Source organism: Anomaloglossus baeobatrachus, chromosome 3, assembly GCF_048569485.1.
Source record: "Anomaloglossus baeobatrachus isolate aAnoBae1 chromosome 3, aAnoBae1.hap1, whole genome shotgun sequence".
NCBI classification, from domain to species: Eukaryota; Metazoa; Chordata; class Amphibia; order Anura; family Aromobatidae; genus Anomaloglossus; species Anomaloglossus baeobatrachus.
The window spans coordinates 19,664,749-19,683,328 of record NC_134355.1 but is presented as its reverse complement, the minus strand read 5'-3'; the positions used below and the strand labels follow the sequence as shown (position 1 = coordinate 19,683,328).

General features: G+C 49.6%; 1 protein-coding gene across 2 annotated transcripts in view; it reads left to right on the top strand.

The window, feature by feature from the left end:
* The window catches only part of ALK (ALK receptor tyrosine kinase), a 946,570-nt gene that overhangs the window by 912,022 nt on the left and 15,968 nt on the right, over positions 1-18,580 (top strand). For both annotated transcript variants that reach the window (XM_075339043.1, XM_075339042.1), the window contains 4 exons: positions 4,468-4,560; positions 12,539-12,640; positions 12,817-12,951; positions 17,859-17,949. In XM_075339043.1, coding sequence (XP_075195158.1) covers positions 4,468-4,560; positions 12,539-12,640; positions 12,817-12,951; positions 17,859-17,949 — 421 coding nt within the window. The remainder of the gene's footprint in view (positions 1-4,467; positions 4,561-12,538; positions 12,641-12,816; positions 12,952-17,858; positions 17,950-18,580) is intronic.

Below are 18,580 nucleotides of genomic sequence, written 5' to 3'. Positions count from 1 at the left end.
CCGGGCCTCTGTGTTCTTCTCTCCCGGGCCTCTGTGTTCTTCTCTCCCGGGCCCCTGTGTTCTTCTCTCCCAGGCCCCTGTGTTCTTCTCTCCCGGGCCCCTATGTTTTTCTCTCCCGGGCCCCTGTGTTCTTCTCTCCCGGGCCTCTGTGTTCTTCTCTCCCGGGCCCCTATGTTTCTCTCTCCCGGGCCCCTGTGTTCTTCTCTCCCGGGCCCCTGTGTTCTTCTCTCCCGGGCCCCTATGTTTCTCTGTCCCGGGCCTCTGTGTTCTTCTCTCCCGGGCCCCTGTGTTCTTCTCTCCCGGGCCCCTATGTTTCACTCTCCCGGGCCTCTGTGTTCTTCTCTCCCGGGCCCCTGTGTTCTTCTCTCCCGGGCCCCTATGTTTCTCTCTCCCGGGCCCCTGTGTTCTTCTCTCCCGGGCCCCTATGTTTCTCTCTCCCGGGCCCCTGTGTTCTTCTCTCCCGGGCCTCTGTGTTCTTCTCTCCCGGGCCCCTGTGTTCTTCTCTCCCGGGCCCCTGTGTTCTTCTCTCCCGGGCCCCTATGTTTCTCTCTCCCGGGCCTCTGTGTTCTTCTCTCCCGGGCCCCTGTGTTCTTCTCTCCCGGGCCCCTGTGTTCTTCTCTCCCGGGCCTCTGTGTTCTTCTCTCCCGGGCCCCTGTGTTCTTCTCTCCCAGGCCCCTGTGTTCTTCTCTCCCGGGCCTCTGTGTTCTTCTCTCCCGGGCCCCTGTATTCGTCTCTCCCGGGCCCCTGTGTTCTTCTCTCCCGGGTCCCTGTGTTCTTCTCTCCCGGGCCCCTGTGTTCTTCTCTCCCGGGCCTCTGTGTTCTTCTCTCCCGGGCCCCTGTGTTCTTCTCTCCCGGGCCTCTGTGTTCTTCTCTCCCGGGCCCCTGTGTTTCTCTGTCCCGGGCCCCTGTGTTCTTCTCTCCCGGGCCCCTGTGTTCTTCTCTCCCGGGCCCCTATGTTTCTCTCTCCCGGGCCTCTGTGTTCTTCTCTCCCGGGCCCCTATGTTTCTCTGTCCCGGGCCCCTGTGTTTCTCTGTCCCGGGCCCCTGTGTTCTTCTCTCCCGGGCCCCTGTGTTCTTCTCTCCCGGGCCCCTATGTTTCTCTGTCCCGGGCCCCTATGTTTCTCTCTCCCGGGCCCCTGTGTTCTTCTCTCCCGGGCCCCTGTGTTCTTCTCTCCCGGGCCCCTGTGTTCTTCTCTCCCGGGCCTCTGTGTTCTTCTCTCCCGGGCCCCTGTGTTCTTCTCTCCCGGGCCCCTGTGTTCTTCTCTCCCGGGCCCCTGTGTTCTTCTCTCCCGGGCCCCTGTGTTCTTCTCTCCCGGGCCCCTGTGTTCTTCTCTCCCGGGCCCCTGTGTTCTTCTCTCCCGGGCCCCTGTGTTCTTCTCTCCCGGGCCCCTGTGTTCTTCTCTCCCGGGCCCCTATGTTTCTCTGTCCCGGGCCTCTGTGTTCTTCTCTCCCGGGCCCCTGTGTTCTTCTCTCCCGGGCCCCTGTGTTCTTCTCTCCCGGGCCCCTGTGTTCTTCTCTCCCGGGCCCCTGTGTTCTTCTCTCCCGGGCCCCTGTGTTCTTCTCTCCCGGGCCTCTGTGTTCTTCTCTCCCGGGCCCCTGTGTTCTTCTCTCCCGGGCCCCTATGTTTCTCTCTCCCGGGCCCCTGTGTTCTTCTCTCCCGGGCCCCCATGTTTCTCTCTCCCGGGCCCCTGTGTTCTTCTCTCCCGGGCCTCTGTGTTCTTCTCTCCCGGGCCCCTGTGTTCTTCTCTCCCGGGCCCCTGTGTTCTTCTCTCCCGGGCCCCTATGTTTCTCTCTCCCGGGCCTCTGTGTTCTTCTCTCCCGGGCCCCTGTGTTCTTCTCTCCCGGGCCCCTGTGTTCTTCTCTCCCGGGCCTCTGTGTTCTTCTCTCCCGGGCCCCTGTGTTCTTCTCTCCCAGGCCCCTGTGTTCTTCTCTCCCGGGCCTCTGTATTCGTCTCTCCCGGGCCCCTGTGTTCTTCTCTCCCGGGCCCCTGTGTTCTTCTCTCCCGGGCCCCTGTGTTCTTCTCTCCCGGGCCTCTGTGTTCTTCTCTCCTGGGCCCCTGTGTTCTTCTCTCCCGGGCCCCTGTGTTCTTCTCTCCCGGGCCCCTGTGTTCTTCTCTCCCGGGCCTCTGTGTTCTTCTCTCCTGGGCCCCTGTGTTCTTCTCTCCCGGGCCTCTGTGTTCTTCTCTCCCGGGCCCCTGTGTTTCTCTGTCCCGGGCCTCTGTGTTCTTCTCTCCCGGGCCCCTGTGTTCTTCTCTCCCGGGCCCCTGTGTTCTTCTCTCCCGGGCCCCTATGTTTCTCTCTCCCGGGCCTCTGTGTTCTTCTCTCCCGGGCCCCTATGTTTCTCTGTCCCGGGCCCCTGTGTTTCTCTGTCCCGGGCCCCTGTGTTCTTCTCTCCCGGGCCCCTGTGTTCTTCTCTCCCGGGCCCCTATGTTTCTCTGTCCCGGGCCCCTATGTTTCTCTCTCCCGGGCCCCTGTGTTCTTCTCTCCCGGGCCCCTGTGTTCTTCTCTCCCGGGCCCCTGTGTTCTTCTCTCCCGGGCCTCTGTGTTCTTCTCTCCCGGGCCCCTGTGTTCTTCTCTCCCGGGCCCCTGTGTTCTTCTCTCCCGGGCCCCTGTGTTCTTCTCTCCCGGGCCCCTGTGTTCTTCTCTCCCGGGCCCCTGTGTTCTTCTCTCCCGGGCCCCTGTGTTCTTCTCTCCCGGGCCCCTGTATTCTTCTCTCCCGGGCCCCTGTGTTTCTCTCTCCCGGGCCCCTGTGTTCTTCTCTCCCGGGCCCCTGTGTTCTTCTCTCCCGGGCCCCTGTGTTCTTCTCTCCCGGGCCCCTGTGTTCTTCTCTCCCGGGCCTCTGTTTTCTTCTCTCCCGGGCCCCTGTGTTCTTCTCTCCCGGGCCCCTGTATTCTTCTCTCCCGGGCCCCTGTGTTTCTCTCTCCCGGGCCCCTGTGTTCTTCTCTCCCGGGCCCCTGTGTTCTTCTCTCCCGGGCCCCTGTGTTCTTCTCTCCCGGGCCCCTGTGTTTCTCTCTCCCGGGCCCCTGTGTTCTTCTCTCCCGGGCCTCTGTGTTCTTCTCTCCCGGGCCCCTGTGTTCTTCTCTCCCGGGCCCCTGTGTTCTTCTCTCCCGGGCCTCTGTGTTCTTCTCTCCCGGGCCTCTGTGTTCTTCTCTCCCGGGCCCCTGTGTTCTTCTCTCCCGGGCCTCTGTGTTCTTCTCTCCCGGGCCCCTGTGTTCTTCTCTCCCGGGCCCCTATGTTTCTCTCTCCCGGGCCTCTGTGTTCTTCTCTCCCGGGCCCCTATGTTCTTCTCTCCCGGGCCCCTGTGTTTCTCTCTCCCGGGCCCCTGTGTTCTTCTCTCCCGGGCCCCTGTGTTCTTGTCTCCCGGGCCCCTGTGTTCTTCTCTCCCGGGCCCCTGTGTTCTTCTCTCCCGGGCCCCTGTGTTCTTGTCTCCCGGGCCCCTGTGTTCTTGTCTCCCGGGCCCCTGTGTTCTTCTCTCCCGGGCCCCTGTGTTCTTCTCTCCCGGGCCCCTGTGTTTTTCTCTCCCAGGCCCCTGTGTTCTTCTCTCCCGGGCCCCTGTGTTCTTCTCTCCCGGGCCCCTGTGTTCTTCTCTCCAGGGCCCCTGTGTTCTTCTCTCCCGGGCCCCTGTGTTCTTCTCTCCCGGGCCTCTGTGTTCTTCTCTCCCGGGCCCCTGTGTTTCTCTCTCCCGGGCCCCTGTGTTCTTCTCTCCCGGGCCCCTGTGTTCTTCTCTCCCGGGCCCCTGTGTTCTTGTCTCCCGGGCCCCTGTGTTCTTCTCTCCCGGGCCTCTGTGTTCTTCTCTCCCGGGCCCCTGTGTTCTTCTCTCCCGGGCCCCTGTGTTCTTCTCTCCCGGGCCCCTATGTTTCTCTGTCCCGGGCCCCTGTGTTTCTCTCTCCCGGGCCCCTGTGTTCTTCTCTCCCGGGCCCCTATGTTCCTTTTTCCTAGGCCCCTATGTGCCTCTTTCCCGGTCCCATTTGTCCCTCGGTCCTGGACCCTTAGGTTGCTCCATCCTAGGTCCCTATGTCCTGCGTCCTGAGCCATTATGTCCACTTCCTGCCCATTCACAGAGGGGGGATTCTTCTCACCTCCCTTCGCTCCCCCCGCGTCCTCTCGCCGCTTCTTATCCGGCTCAGTTAATAAAATGACCACTGACCCATCGGAGGCCGCGGTCTGACGTCAGTACATGGCGCATAGTAGTGACATTAAAAATCTGCCGGCCTATCAAATGTCACACATGTCAGCAAGCAGCCTCTGAAAATGAGACAATGGGGGGCGCTATTTCACTTTTCCGCTGGGGTAACAAGATGGGTAAAGCTATCCCTGATGGGTGATAAGTCACTGAAGGTATAAACTTCAAGGAAACTCGGCAGAAAAGTTTTGGACTCCCGGGAGAGCGGCGTCCCGTCCCGAGGTGCTCCTCGTCACCGCGCTTTATTGACTGACCTTTATTACAATAATTGATCATGTCTTTCCAGAGACATCGCCGCGAGGAACTGCCTGCTCACCTGTCAGGGCCCCGGCAGAGTCGCAAAGATTGGGGATTTCGGGATGGCTCGCGATATATACAGGTAATAGAGCACAAGGGATTAATAAAGACCATACAAATCATCCTTCTCTGCCCCTGAGGATCCGATAACCGGGGGTTAAGATGTCTGATGCCGCTGCTGAATTTTACAAAGGCAGGCAGATTATACTATCCACAACCCTGCATGACCTGTGCTTGTTGTACTCAATCCTGCTTGCACTGGGCTGCAGTTTACGTATTGCATGCGACATGCTGCGCGCAGCTGCGCAGAGCACAGTCACCTCTCCTGGGCCCTACACCTTCATCAGCGTCTGTCCAGCGTCTGTCCAGCGTCTGTCCAGCGTCTGTCCAGCGTCTGTCCAGCGTCTGTCCAGCGTCTGTCCAGCGTCCTGCTTATCTGATACTTGAGTGAGAACATGTAGTTACTAGAAATGCTGTCTACTGAAAACAGAAGAGACAAAGCAGGTGAAATAAGTATTGAAGACGTCACATATTTCTAATGGTCTATTGACATGAAATTATCACCAGATGTCAGTAACAACCCATCCAATCCACACAGGCCAAGAAATCAAACCATAGATGTCCATAAATTTAGTGATGTGTAATAATGAGAAATGACACAAGGAAAAAAGTATTGAATACACGAAGAAAGAGAGAAGCAAAAAGCCCTGGTACGTCCTGACACCAGATGAAATATCTGTTAGAAAGCAATCCTGCCACTTAGTGAAAAATAATATCGACTGCTTCATCTGATGGTCTATAAAAATGTGACTCAATAACAAGGTGCCACACAAGAAACATCTCATGATGGGTAAAACCAGCGAGCTGCCTCAGGACCTTCACCAACTTATTGTTAAAAATCATAGTGATGGCATTGGTTACCAAAGAATTAAACTAAACTACTGAACAGTGAGCATTGTTGGGGCCATAATCCAGAAGTGAAAACAACATTATTTCACCATAAACCGGCCACAACCAGGTGCTCACCGCAAGATTTCACAGAGAGGTATGAAAAGAATTATCAGAAGAGTTATCCAAAGCAAAGAACACCTGTGCAGGCTACAGAAAGACCTGGAATCAGCAGAGACAATTGTTTCACAGAAAATAGTAAGTGATGCACTCCCCCTCCATGGCCTGTATGCACGCCCCTGTATGCATGCTCCTGTATGCACGCCCCTGTACGCACGCCCCTGTACGCACGCCCCTGTACGCACGCCCCTGTACGTACGCCCCTGTACGCACGCCCCTGTACGTACGCTCCTGTACGCACGCTCCTGTACGCACGCCCCTGTATGCACGCCCCTGTACGCACGCTCCTGTACGCACGCTCCTGTACGCACGCCCCTGTATGCACGCCCCTGTACGCACGCTCCTGTATGCACGCCCCTGTATGGACGCTCCTGTACGCACGCTCCTGTACGCACGCTCCTGTATGCACGCTCCTGTATGCACGCCCCTGTATGCACGCCCCTGTATGCACGCTCCTGTATGCACGCCCCTGTATGCACGCCCCTGTACGCACGCTCCTGTATGCACGCCCCTGTATGGACGCTCCTGTACGCACGCCCCTGTACGCACGCCCCTGTACGCACGCCCCTGTACGTACGCCCCTGTACGCACGCCCCTGTACGTACGCTCCTGTACGCACGCTCCTGTACGCACGCCCCTGTATGCACGCCCCTGTACGCACGCTCCTGTACGCACGCTCCTGTACGCACGCTCCTGTATGCACGCCCCTGTATGCACGCCCCTGTACGCACGCTCCTGTATGCACGCCCCTGTATGGACGCTCCTGTACGCACGCTCCTGTACGCACGCTCCTGTATGCACGCCCCTGTATGCACGCTCCTGTATGCACGCCCCTGTATGCACGCCCCTGTACGCACGCTCCTGTATGCACGCCCCTGTATGGACGCTCCTGTATGCACGCCCCTGTATGGACACTCCTGTATGCACGCCCCTGTATGCACGCTCCTGTACGCACGCTCTCGTACGCACGCTCCTGTATGCACGCTCACCACACAAAATTCCATGGCTGAACAAAAGGCAGGTTCAATTGCATTTAAAGTTTCCTCAACAACATTTAGACAAGTCTGTGAAATACTGGAGAATATAGATTGATCAGATGAGACCAAAACTGAACACTTTGGAGGCCATAATACACACCATGTTTGGTGGCCAAAAGACAAATCACCCCAAAAACACCAATAACCGTGAAGTGTGAAGGTGGGAACATCATGGTGTGCGGCTGTTTTTTCAGCAGACAGCACTGACAAACTTCATATCAAGGAAGGACACATGGACAGAGACATTCTTGATAAAAATCTGCTGCATCTACCAGGAAGATGAAGATGAAACGAGGGAGGACATTTCACAACACAATGATCCCAAACACACGGCCAAGGAGAGAGAAAATAAATCTGCTAGAATGGCCGAGCCGATCACCAGAGCTGAATCCAATAGAAAATGTCTGGAAAGAACTAAAGCTCAGAGATCATAGAAGGAGCCGGGACCTGCAGGATGTGAGGAGTGTGTGCGGAAGAATGGGCCAAACTCCACCTGAGCAATGCAGGTACTAGTGTCTCCATACAGGAGGGGTCTGGAGCTTCATCACCAATTTGTACTTAGTATTAATTACATTTCGGTAACATGTTCAATACTTTTTCCCTGTTTCATTTCTTATTATTACACATCACTAAATTTATGGACATCTATTATTATTATTATTATTTATTATTATTATAGCGCCATTTATTCCATGGCGCTTTACAAGTGAGAGAGGGTATACGTACAACAAACATTAACAGTACAAGACAGACTGGTATAGGAGGAGAGAGGACCCTGCCCGCGAGGGCTCACAGTCTACAGGGGATGGGTGATGGTACAATAGGTGAGGACAGAGGGTTATTTTAGGTTGTAGTTGTTGCGGGCGGAGGGGACGCGCTCGCAACGCTCGGGTCCGGGGCTTCTGCTGCTGCTGCTCGGTGGCTCGAGCGGTGGACCGGGCCCGGGGACTCGAGCAGCGCTCCTCACCCGTGAGTGAAAAGGGGGTGGTTTGATTAGGGAGATTGTTCATGACGCCACCCACGGGACGTGGTGATGATGGCACCACCGCTGCTGGTAACGGGGATCCCGGGAGAGATGGTAGGGTGCAGCTGAGATGTTGTCCCCTCCGTGGGTAGGGGTGTTGTCCCCTCCATGGGTAGGGGTTGGTGATCCCGGGGCCCGATGGTGTAACTGGGAGGCTGGATGGCTGGGGGTGCAGAGTTGCAGGGACAGCACGGCGCGGTGCCGGATGGCACTGGTGTACTCACTCAGACAATCACTGACAGAGTCGTAGGTAAACCAAAACGGCCGGATGGACGGGTCCCGCAGCCGGCTGCAGTGTTGATGTTGTGCTCTCCCCGGACGGCTGATGGCGGCTGTCTTTCCCTGCACCTTTTAGAATGTTCTTGACTCCTGTGGTTGCCCACCAGTAGTCCACTCCCCGGCGTATAGGTGCCGTAGGAGCCCGTTTTGCCCGCAGGCGCTGGCCCTTGGATCTCTAGCCTGTGGCGGTGGCTGTATATCCTCTCTGGGTGGACGGTTGCCTTCAATCGGGACTTGGTTGTTAGGAAACCCCTGGGGTTCCTGTCACATTCGGATTTGACTATTGACGGCGGCTCCAAGCTTGGTCGGGGTCCGATGGCCCTGCCTGTGTGCTTAGCTTCACTCCGTTCCCTGGTCCGGTACCGGCGGGCTGACGCCCGACCCCGGTCCTTACGGCTCTGCGGAGTTCCACTAACTCCTGCAGACGGCCACCACCGTCTGCCAACCTTGCTGTTAGTGCCTGGGCTCCTACCCAGACACCCAAGTGTTCACTCCTCTCACTTTCACCTCCAAGACTAATCTGACACCTTTCCCGCCTCCAGGCCTGTGAACTCCTTGGTGGGTGTGGCCAACCGCCTGGCTCCTCCCCAACTGGTGTGGACATCAGACCCTGGAGGGAGGCAACAAGGGTTTTGTGTTTAGCTGGTGTAACTGCCTAGGGTGGGGGTGTGTATGTTGGTATGTTTGTGACTACCTGGCTAGTCCAGGGCGTCACATAGGCTTGTTGGAAGAGGTGGGTCTTGAGGTTCCTCTTGAAGCTTTCCACGGTAGGTGAGAGTCTGATGTGCTGAGGTAGAGCGTTCCAGAGTATGGGGGATGCACGGGAGAAATCTTGTACGCGATTGTGGGAAGAGGACATGAGACAGGAGCAGAGAAGGAGATCTTGTGAGGATCTGAGGTTGCGTGCAGGTAGGTACCGGGAGACTAGGTCACAGATGTAAGGAGGAGACAGGTTGTGCATGGCTTTGTAGGTCATGGTTAATGTTTTGAACTGGAGTCGTTGGGCGATGGGAAGCCAGTGAAGGGATTGGCAGAGAGGAGAGGCTGGCGATGGTTTCATTTCTTTTCCTGTGTGGATTGGATGGGTTGTTACTGACATCTGGTGAGAAATTCATGTCAATAGTTCCTTTAGAAATATATTTAGTTAGAAAATGGGTGAAATGTCTTCAATACTTAGTGTCTTTTTGCAAACTCTATTATAGTATATAAGAGTCTGCTGTAAAAGTGGAGACCTACTGGATGCCCAGAAAAGTTGGGGAATCTCAGGGGTGCAAGAGAGCAGGACTGCCAGGGAGCTTCTTGTGCATACCGTAATGCCAGGACGCTCCATTTTTACGACGGTTCAGTGTTCTAATGCATTGTCAGAGGACATGAAAGAGGTGGGCAAGGGACAGGGAAGAAGAATAGAGGGCAAGGGACAGGGAAGAGGAATAGAGGGCAAGGGACAGGGAAGAGGAATAGAGGGCAAGGGACAGGGAAGAGGAATAGAGGGCAAGGGACAGGGAAGAGGAATAGAGGGCAAGGGACAGGGAAGAGGAATAGAGGGCAAGGGACAGGAAAGAGGAATAGAGGGCAAGGGACAGGGAAGAGGAATAGAGGGCATGGGACAGGGAAGAGGAATAGAGGGCAAGGGACAGGGAAGAGGAATAGAGGGCATGGGACAGGGAAGAGGAATAGAGGGCAAGGGACAGGGAAGAGGAATAGAGGGCAAGGGACAGGGAAGAGGAATAGAGGGCATGGGACAGGAAAGAGGACTAAAGGGTATGGTCTGCAATACTTTACAATGACAGAAAATACAAAAAGTAGTTCAGCTCACCCTTCCTAAAGTCCAGGTCAGGATCGGTGTTGGTGCACGGAGCTGCCCTGGCCTCAGGCAGAACACAGACAAGGAAACTAGAGTATGATCTCCAGCACTTCAAAGAAGGTTAAAAATATTTATTGAGGTTCTATTAAAAAAGATCCATCGATCATGGAAACAGTGAGGGGGGACACATTAAGAGAAATCCAACATGTTTCAGCTAGTAGAGCCTTATTCAAGGATTGCACTTACATGTCTAATGTGCACACAGATATACTGAAAAGTCTCACTTGGAATGGAACCAGGTTCCTTTCCATTCCAAGTGAGACTTTTCAGTATATCTGTGTGCACATTAGACATGTAAGTGCAATCCTTGAATAAGGCTCTACTAGCTGAAACATGTTGGATTTCTCTTAATGTGTCCCCCCTCACTGTTTCCATGATCGATGGATCTTTTTTAATAGAACCTCAATAAATATTTTTAACCTTCTTTGAAGTGCTGGAGATCATACTCTAGTTTCCTTGCAATACTTTACACTCCACAGACAATGTCGTCCTATAGGTAGTGATGAGATACACCAGCATTGGGGGCTTTTTCTCTAATGCAGAGTAACATTGTATTAAGGCTGTAAAACTCATCAAAGGGCAACAGACAGGTGACAGAACAGATAAACTGTGGTCTTCAATGGATACAGCATAGATATCACCTTCACTTAGGAGGAGCTTTTGTCTCTATCCATTGAGTTTTATCTCAGTATTTCAGTATATTGTCCTCCATGCTATTGCTTTCTAGTAAGTGTTTTATCTCTCCCTGGAATGGACACAGACAGAAGTTTAAATGCTCTTGAACCTGCTTTTTGTTCAACAGTGGAATCTTGAGTGGTTAGCGTGCATACAGGGGCGTGCATACAGGAGCGTGCATACAGGAGCGTGCATACAGGGGCGTGCATACAGGAGCGTGCATACAGGAGCGTGCATACAGGAGCGTGCATACAGGAGCGTGCATACAGGAGCGTGCATATAGGAGCGTGCATATAGGAGCGTGCATATAGGAGCGTGTATATAATATAGGAGTGTGCACATAGGAGTGTGCATGCAGGAGCGTGCATACAGGAGCGTGCATACAGGAGCGTGCATATAGGAGCGTGCATACAGGAGCGTGCATACTGGGGCGTGCATACAGCGGCGTGCATACAGGAGCGTGCATACAGGAGCGTGCATACAGGAGCGTGCATACAGGAGCGTGCATACAGGAGCGTGCATACTGGGGCGTGCATACAGCGGCGTGCATACAGGAGCGTGCATACAGGAGCGTGCATACAGGAGCGTGCATACAGGAGCGTGCATATAGGAGCGTGCATATAGGAGCGTTCATACAGGAGCGTGCATACAGCAATGTGCATACAGGAGTGTGCATACAGGAGCGTGCATACAGGGGCGTGCATACAGGAGCGTACATACAGGAGCGTGCATACAGCAATCTGTATACAGGAGCGTGCATACAGCGGCGTACATACAGGAGCGTGCATACAGCAATCTGTATACAGGAGCGTGCATACAGCGGCGTGCATACAGCAATGTGTATACAGGAGCGTGCATACATGAGTGTGCATATAGGAGTGTGCATATAGGAGTGTGCATATAGGAGCGTGCATACAGCAGCGTGCATACAGGAGCGTGCATATAGGCCATTGAGGGTGGGGGTACATTACTTATTGTTTTCTTTGACACAATTGTACCTGTTCAAGAACAATATAAGGGCCCTTTGCCGTCCCATAGCTCATCATAATGCACAATGCCTCCTGCATTGAGGCCAGATCGCCCCCTAGTGGTAAAGAAAAGACATTGACTAATTAGGAACAAGTTGGCAATCATTTTTTTCTACTGGCAGAAATAGCCGCTTTATTGTTAGCCCCAAGGTTATGGAAAATAAAAAAAAGCAGCGTGCGATCAGAACATCCTGCAAAGGATCAGCGCTACAACAGAATGCATAAAGAGGGTCGAGGTAGCAATGAAATATTGACTTTCCGGCAAATTGTGGCTCCAGGACCCCGGGAACCGGCGGGTTCAATGCAGAACAAACACAACTAATATTTAATACACAGTGTAGTTTGACCGGAACGACAATTACATCCCTGAAAGGTCACATCCGATATTTTGCAGATCATAAAAGCTCTGGATGCCGCTTATAATTACACGTAAGAGCCGAAGAGCGTTGTTTTCCTTGAAATAATTACCAGAAATTATAGCACATTTAGTCGCTGCAATTCTTCTAAGCGGAGGCTGCACAGGAACATCTTTTAGACTTTTACCAGTGTAATATTTTCCTTTTTTTAAGGGACGGTTATTATAACTGATATAAAAGGAATCCCACAATGGCCACTTACACATTCATGGTTTTACATCAATGCAAGTATAAGAAGCCAACAATGGGTACATTGCTTCAAGGGAATACTTAATGGTTATAATTCATGACTTTGCTCCTTAGAATAAGTCTTTGTGATTAAATCGAGGATTCTTCCAAGTCCATGCGATGCTTTTATCTTTAGTTATTGCATTTGCTATTTGGCAATTATTTTATTTACATGCAGTACCCTTTCCTACCACTACCATCAACAGACCTTTTTTTCCATAGATTGCAATGCAACAGCGCCCCCATTTCTGATGTATAAAGTTCTGATCTTTGAAATGCAATAACATAGGGATGTTTTGTCCCCCAACGATTGGATACACATTATTTTTGAGATCTATAACTTACGATGTTTAATATGCTTACTATTATTTAACCCTATGTTGGGAGGGTAACGCTATAAAGTGGCTTTTAGTAACCAGTAGAATAATGCTTACTCCTCAGGGCCAGTTATTACAGAAAAGGAGGCTGCGCCATGCTGCCGGTAAAATGGATGCCACCCGAGGCCTTCATGGAAGGGATATTTACATCTAAGACAGACACATGGTAAGTCTCTACAGTAAAGAGAGTTAACAAAGTGTTGCAAATTTTTTTAAAAAAACTTTTCAGATCCTTGCTATATGGAGATGTATGTTTTGGTATTGTGTTGTACAGCGCCATATTATCTTGACATAGTGATCTTGTGTTTTGCAGACTGTTTCACTGCAGTTTTCTATTTTCAGGTCTTTTGGGGTCTTGCTGTGGGAGATCTTCTCTTTGGGTTACATGCCGTACCCCAGTAAAAGTAATCAGGAAGTTCTGGAGTTTGTCACCAGCGGAGGAAGGATGGATCCCCCCAAAAACTGCCCAGGACCCGTGTATGTAGATGCAGATAGAAACTCTGCAACTGTTCTGTTTTGCATAAAATGGTGCAAATCCATTTCTGGCAGATCTCGGAGTTCAGTGATCTCACCTGAGGTGAGGTCACTGAGTTTAATGAGGTCAACTGAAGTCAGTTTACTTGCGATCAAAGCTAGGGTACCGTGGGAACCTCCAGCTGTGACCGCAAATAGAGTAAGTGACGTCATTGCTTTGGCTCAGTCACTGCCTGAAGCTCACAGCGTGCAGTCATGTTCTGTGCCTGCGTGCTGTGTCTTCAGTATGTATATACCAGAGCTGGAATTGTTCTGATGTATATTATACAGAGGTGCGGAGAGTAAAGTGATGTATATTATACAGGGATGCGGAGAGTAAAGTGATGTATATTATACAGGGATGCGGAGAGTAAAGTGATGTATATTATACAGAGGTGCGGAGAGTAAAGTGATGTATATTATACAGGGGTGCGGAGAGTAAAGTGATGTATATTATACAGGGGTGCAGAGAGTAAAGTGATGTATATTATACAGGGGTGCGGAGAGTAAAGTGATGTATATTATACAGGGGTGTGGAGAGTAAAGTGATGTATATTATACAGGGGTGCGGAGAGTAAAGTGATGTATATTATACAGGGGTGCGGAGAGTAAAGTGATGTATATTATACAGGGGTGCGGAGAGTAAAGTGATGTATATTATACAGGGGTGCGGAGAGTAAAGTGATGTATATTATACAGGGGTGCGGAGAGTAAAGTGATGTATATTATACAGGGGTGCGGAGAGTAAAGTGATTTATATTATACAGGGGTGCGGAGAGTAAAGTGATGTATATTATACAGGGGTGCGGAGAGTAAAGTGATGTATATTATACAGGGGTGCGGAGAGTAAAGTGATGTATATTATACAGAGGTGCGGAGAGTAAAGTGATGTATATTATACAGGGGTGCGGAGAGTAAAGTGATGTATATTATACAGGGGTGCAGAGAGTAAAGTGATATATTATACAGGGGTGCGGAGAGTAAAGTGATTTATATTATACAGGGGTGCGGAGAGTAAAGTGATGTATATTATACAGGGGTGCGGAGAGTAAAGTGATGTATATTATACAGGGATGCGGAGAGTAAAGTGATGTATATTATACAGGGATGCGGGGAGTAAAGTGATGTATATTATACAGGGGTGCGGAGAGTAAAGTGATGTATATTATACAGGGGTGCGGAGAGTAAAGTGATGTATATTATACAGGGGTGTGGAGAGTAAAGTGATGTATATTATACAGGGGTGTGGAGAGTAAAGTGATGTATATTATACAGGGGTGTGGAGAGTAAAGTGATGTATATTATACAGAGGTGCGGAGAGTAAAGTGATGTATATTATACAGGGGTGCAGAGAGTAAAGTGATGTATATTATACAGGGGTGCGGAGAGTAAAGTGATGTATATTATACAGGGGTGCGGAGAGTAAAGTGATGTATATTATACAGGGGTGCGGAGAGTAAAGTGATGTATATTATACAGGGGTGCGGAGAGTAAAGTGATGTATATTATACAGGGGTGTGGAGAGTAAAGTGATGTATATTATACAGGGGTGCGGAGAGTAAAGTGATGTATATTATACAGGGGTGCGGAGAGTAAAGTGATGTATATTATACAGAGGTGCGGAGAGTAAAGTGATGTATATTATACAGGGGTGCGGAGAGTAAAGTGATGTATATTATACAGGGGTGCGGAGAGTAAAGTGATGTATATTATACAGGGGTGCGGAGAGTAAAGTGATGTATATTATACAGGGGTGCGGAGAGTAAAGTGATGTATATTATACAGGGGTGCGGAGAGTAAAGTGATATATATTATACAGGGGTGCGGAGAGTAAAGTGATGTATATTATACAGGGGTGCGGAGAGTAAAGTGATGTATATTATACAGAGTTGCTGAGAGTAAAGTGATGTATATTATAAAGAGGTGCAGAGAGTAAAGTGATGTATATTATACAGGGGTGCGGAGAGTAAAGTGATGTATATTATACAGGGGTGTGGAGAGTAAAGTGATGTATATTATACAGGGGTGCGGAGAGTAAAGTGATGTATATTATACAGGGGTGCGGAGAGTAAAGTGATGTATATTATACAGGGGTGCGGAGAGTAAAGTGATGTATATTATACAGGCGTGCGGAGAGTAAAGTGATGTATATTATACAATGGTGCGGAGAGTAAAGTGATGTATATTATACAGGGGTGCGGAGAGTAAAGTGATGTATATTATACAGGGGTGCGGAGAGTAAAGTGATGTATATTATGCAGGGGTGCGGAGAGTAAAGTGATATATTATACAGGGGTGCGGAGAGTAAAGTGATGTATATTATGCAGGGGTGCGGAGAGTAAAGTGATATATTATACAGGGGTGCGGAGAGTAAAGTGATTTATATTATACAGGGGTGCGGAGAGTAAAGTGATGTATATTATACAGGGGTGCGGAGAGTAAAGTGATGTATATTATACAGGGATGCGGAGAGTAAAGTGATGTATATTATACAGGGGTGCGGAGAGTAAAGTGATGTATATTATACAGGGGTGCGGAGAGTAAAGTGATGTATATTATACAGGGGTGCGGAGAGTAAAGTGATGTATATTATACAGGGGTGCGGAGAGTAAAGTGATGTATATTATACAGGGGTGCGGAGAGTAAAGTGATGTATATTATACAGGGGTGCGGAGAGTAAAGTGATGTATATTATACAGGGGTGCGGAGAGTAAAGTGATGTATATTATACAGGGGTGCGGAGAGTAAAGTGATGTATATTATACAGGGGTGCGGAGAGTAAAGTGATGTATATTATACAGGGGTGCGGAGAGTAAAGTGATGTATATTATACAGGGGTGCGGAGAGTAAAGTGATGTATATTATACAGAGATGCGGGGAGTAAAGTGATGTATATTATACAGGGATGCGGAGAGTAAAGTGATGTATATTATACAGAGGTGCGGAGAGTAAAGTGATGTATATTATACAGGGGTGCGGAGAGTAAAGTGATGTATATTATACAGAGTTGCTGAGAGTAAAGTGATGTATATTATACAGAGTTGCTGAGAGTAAAGTGATGTATATTATAAAGAGGTGCAGAGAGTAAAGTGATGTATATTATACAGGGGTGCGGAGAGTAAAGTGATGTATATTATACAGAAGTGCGGAGAGTAAAGTGATGTATATTATACAGGGGTGCGGAGAGTAAAGTGATGTATATTATACAGGGGTGCGGAGAGTAAAGTGATGTATATTATACAGGGGTGCGGAGAGTAAAGTGATGTATATTATACAGGGGTGCGGAGAGTAAAGTGATGTATATTATACAGGGGTGCGGAGAGTAAAGTGATGTATATTATACAGGGGTGCGGAGAGTAAAGTGATGTATATTATACAGGGATGCGGGGAGTAAAGTGATGTATATTATACAGGGGTGCGGAGAGTAAAGTGATGTATATTATACAGGGGTGCGGAGAGTAAAGTGATGTATATTATACAGGGGTGCGGAGAGTAAAGTGATGTATATTATACAGAGGTGCGGAGAGTAAAGTGATGTATATTATACAGAGGTGCGGAGAGTAAAGTGATGTATATTATACAGGGGTGCGGAGAGTAAAGTGATGTATACTATACAGGGGTGCGGAGAGTAAAGTGATGTATATTATACAGAAGTGCGGAGAGTAAAGTGATGTATATTATACAGGAGTGCGGAGAGTAAAGTGATGTATATTATACAGGGGTGCGGAGAGTAAAGTGATGTATATTATACAGGGGTGCGGAGAGTAAAGTGATGTATATTATACAGGGGTGCGGAGAGTAAAGTGATGTATATTATACAGGGGTGCGGAGAGTAAAGTGATGTATATTATACAGGGGTGCGGAGAGTAAAGTGATGTATATTATACAGGGGTGCGGAGAGTAAAGTGATGTATATTATACAGGGGTGTGGAGAGTAAAGTGATGTATATTATACAGGGGTGCGGAGAGTAAAGTGATGTATATTATACAGGGGTGCGGAGAGTAAAGTGATGTATATTATACAGGGGTGCGGAGAGTAAAGTGATGTATATTATACAGGGGTGCGGAGAGTAAAGTGATGTATATTATACAGGGGTGCGGAGAGTAAAGTGATGTATATTATACAGGGGTGTGGAGAGTAAAGTGATGTATATTATACAGGGGTGCGGAGAGTAAAGTGATGTATATTATACAGGGGTGCGGAGAGTAAAGTGATGTATATTATACAGGGGTGCGGAGAGTAAAGTGATGTATATTATACAGGGGTGTGGAGAGTAAAGTGATGTATATTATACAGAGGTGCGGAGAGTAAAGTGATGTATATTATACAGAGGTGCGGAGAGTAAAGTGATGTATATTATACAGGGGTGCGGAGAGTAAAGTGATGTATACTATACAGGGGTGCGGAGAGTAAAGTGATGTATATTATACAGAAGTGCGGAGAGTAAAGTGATGTATATTATACAGGAGTGCGGAGAGTAAAGTGATGTATATTATACAGGGGTGCGGAGAGTAAAGTGATGTATATTATACAGGGGTGCGGAGAGTAAAGTGATGTATATTATACAGGGGTGCGGAGAGTAAAGTGATGTATATTATACAGGGATGCGGGGAGTAAAGTGATGTATATTATACAGGGGTGCGGAGAGTAAAGTGATGTATATTATACAGGGATGCGGGGAGTAAAGTGATGTATATTATACAGGGATGCGGGGAGTAAAGTGATGTATATTATACAGGGGTGCGGAGAGTAAAGTGATGTATATTATACAGGGGTGCGGAGAGTAAAGTGATGTATATTATACAGGGGTGCGGAGAGTAAAGTGATGTATATATTATACCTGGATAATTTTTCTGCCTTTGCTTTATAGGTACAGAATAATGACGCAGTGTTGGCAGCATCAGCCCGAGGACCGGCCGCACTTTTCCATGATACTGGAGCGGATCGATTACTGCACGCAGGTAGCAGCCACATCCTGTTGATTGTTCCAGTGTCATTTGCCCTAAAACAGCGGAATAATAAGGCAGAGGCCCCCAAAAACCAGGACCCGGCGTGTGCCAGCGGGAATCTCTAATCACCAGGCCTCTGCAATCCAGGCACGCTCAGAGGGTCATGGGCACAACTGTTGGCGCACGCTGAAAATAATTGCATAACCAAGATCCATCAACAGCAACTTGTTGATGGTTTCCTTTTGGGAACAGATATTATTCTGTGAAAACAAACTGAAATATGACCAAGAGCCTTAACGAGAATGCTTAAAAAATGGTGACCCCCCAAATACAGACCCAAGAGCAGACCCCAAGACCCAATAATAAATCCAAATATGAGTCCAGACCCTCTATTTGCAGTTCTGGTCAGAGGTCTGTATTTACTTACTGACTCCAGACCAGCCCCCCTAAATAAATACAGACCCCAGACCAAACGCCCTAGTAATAATTAAACAGACCAACCCCTCTACATTTATAAAGATGCTAGACCACCTAAGTAAATACAGACCCCTAAATGTCCGCACTCAGAGCACCCCAATACTCTCTAAAATATACAAACCCGAAACCAGACCTAAGAATGAAGAGAGGTAAGGATGACTATAGC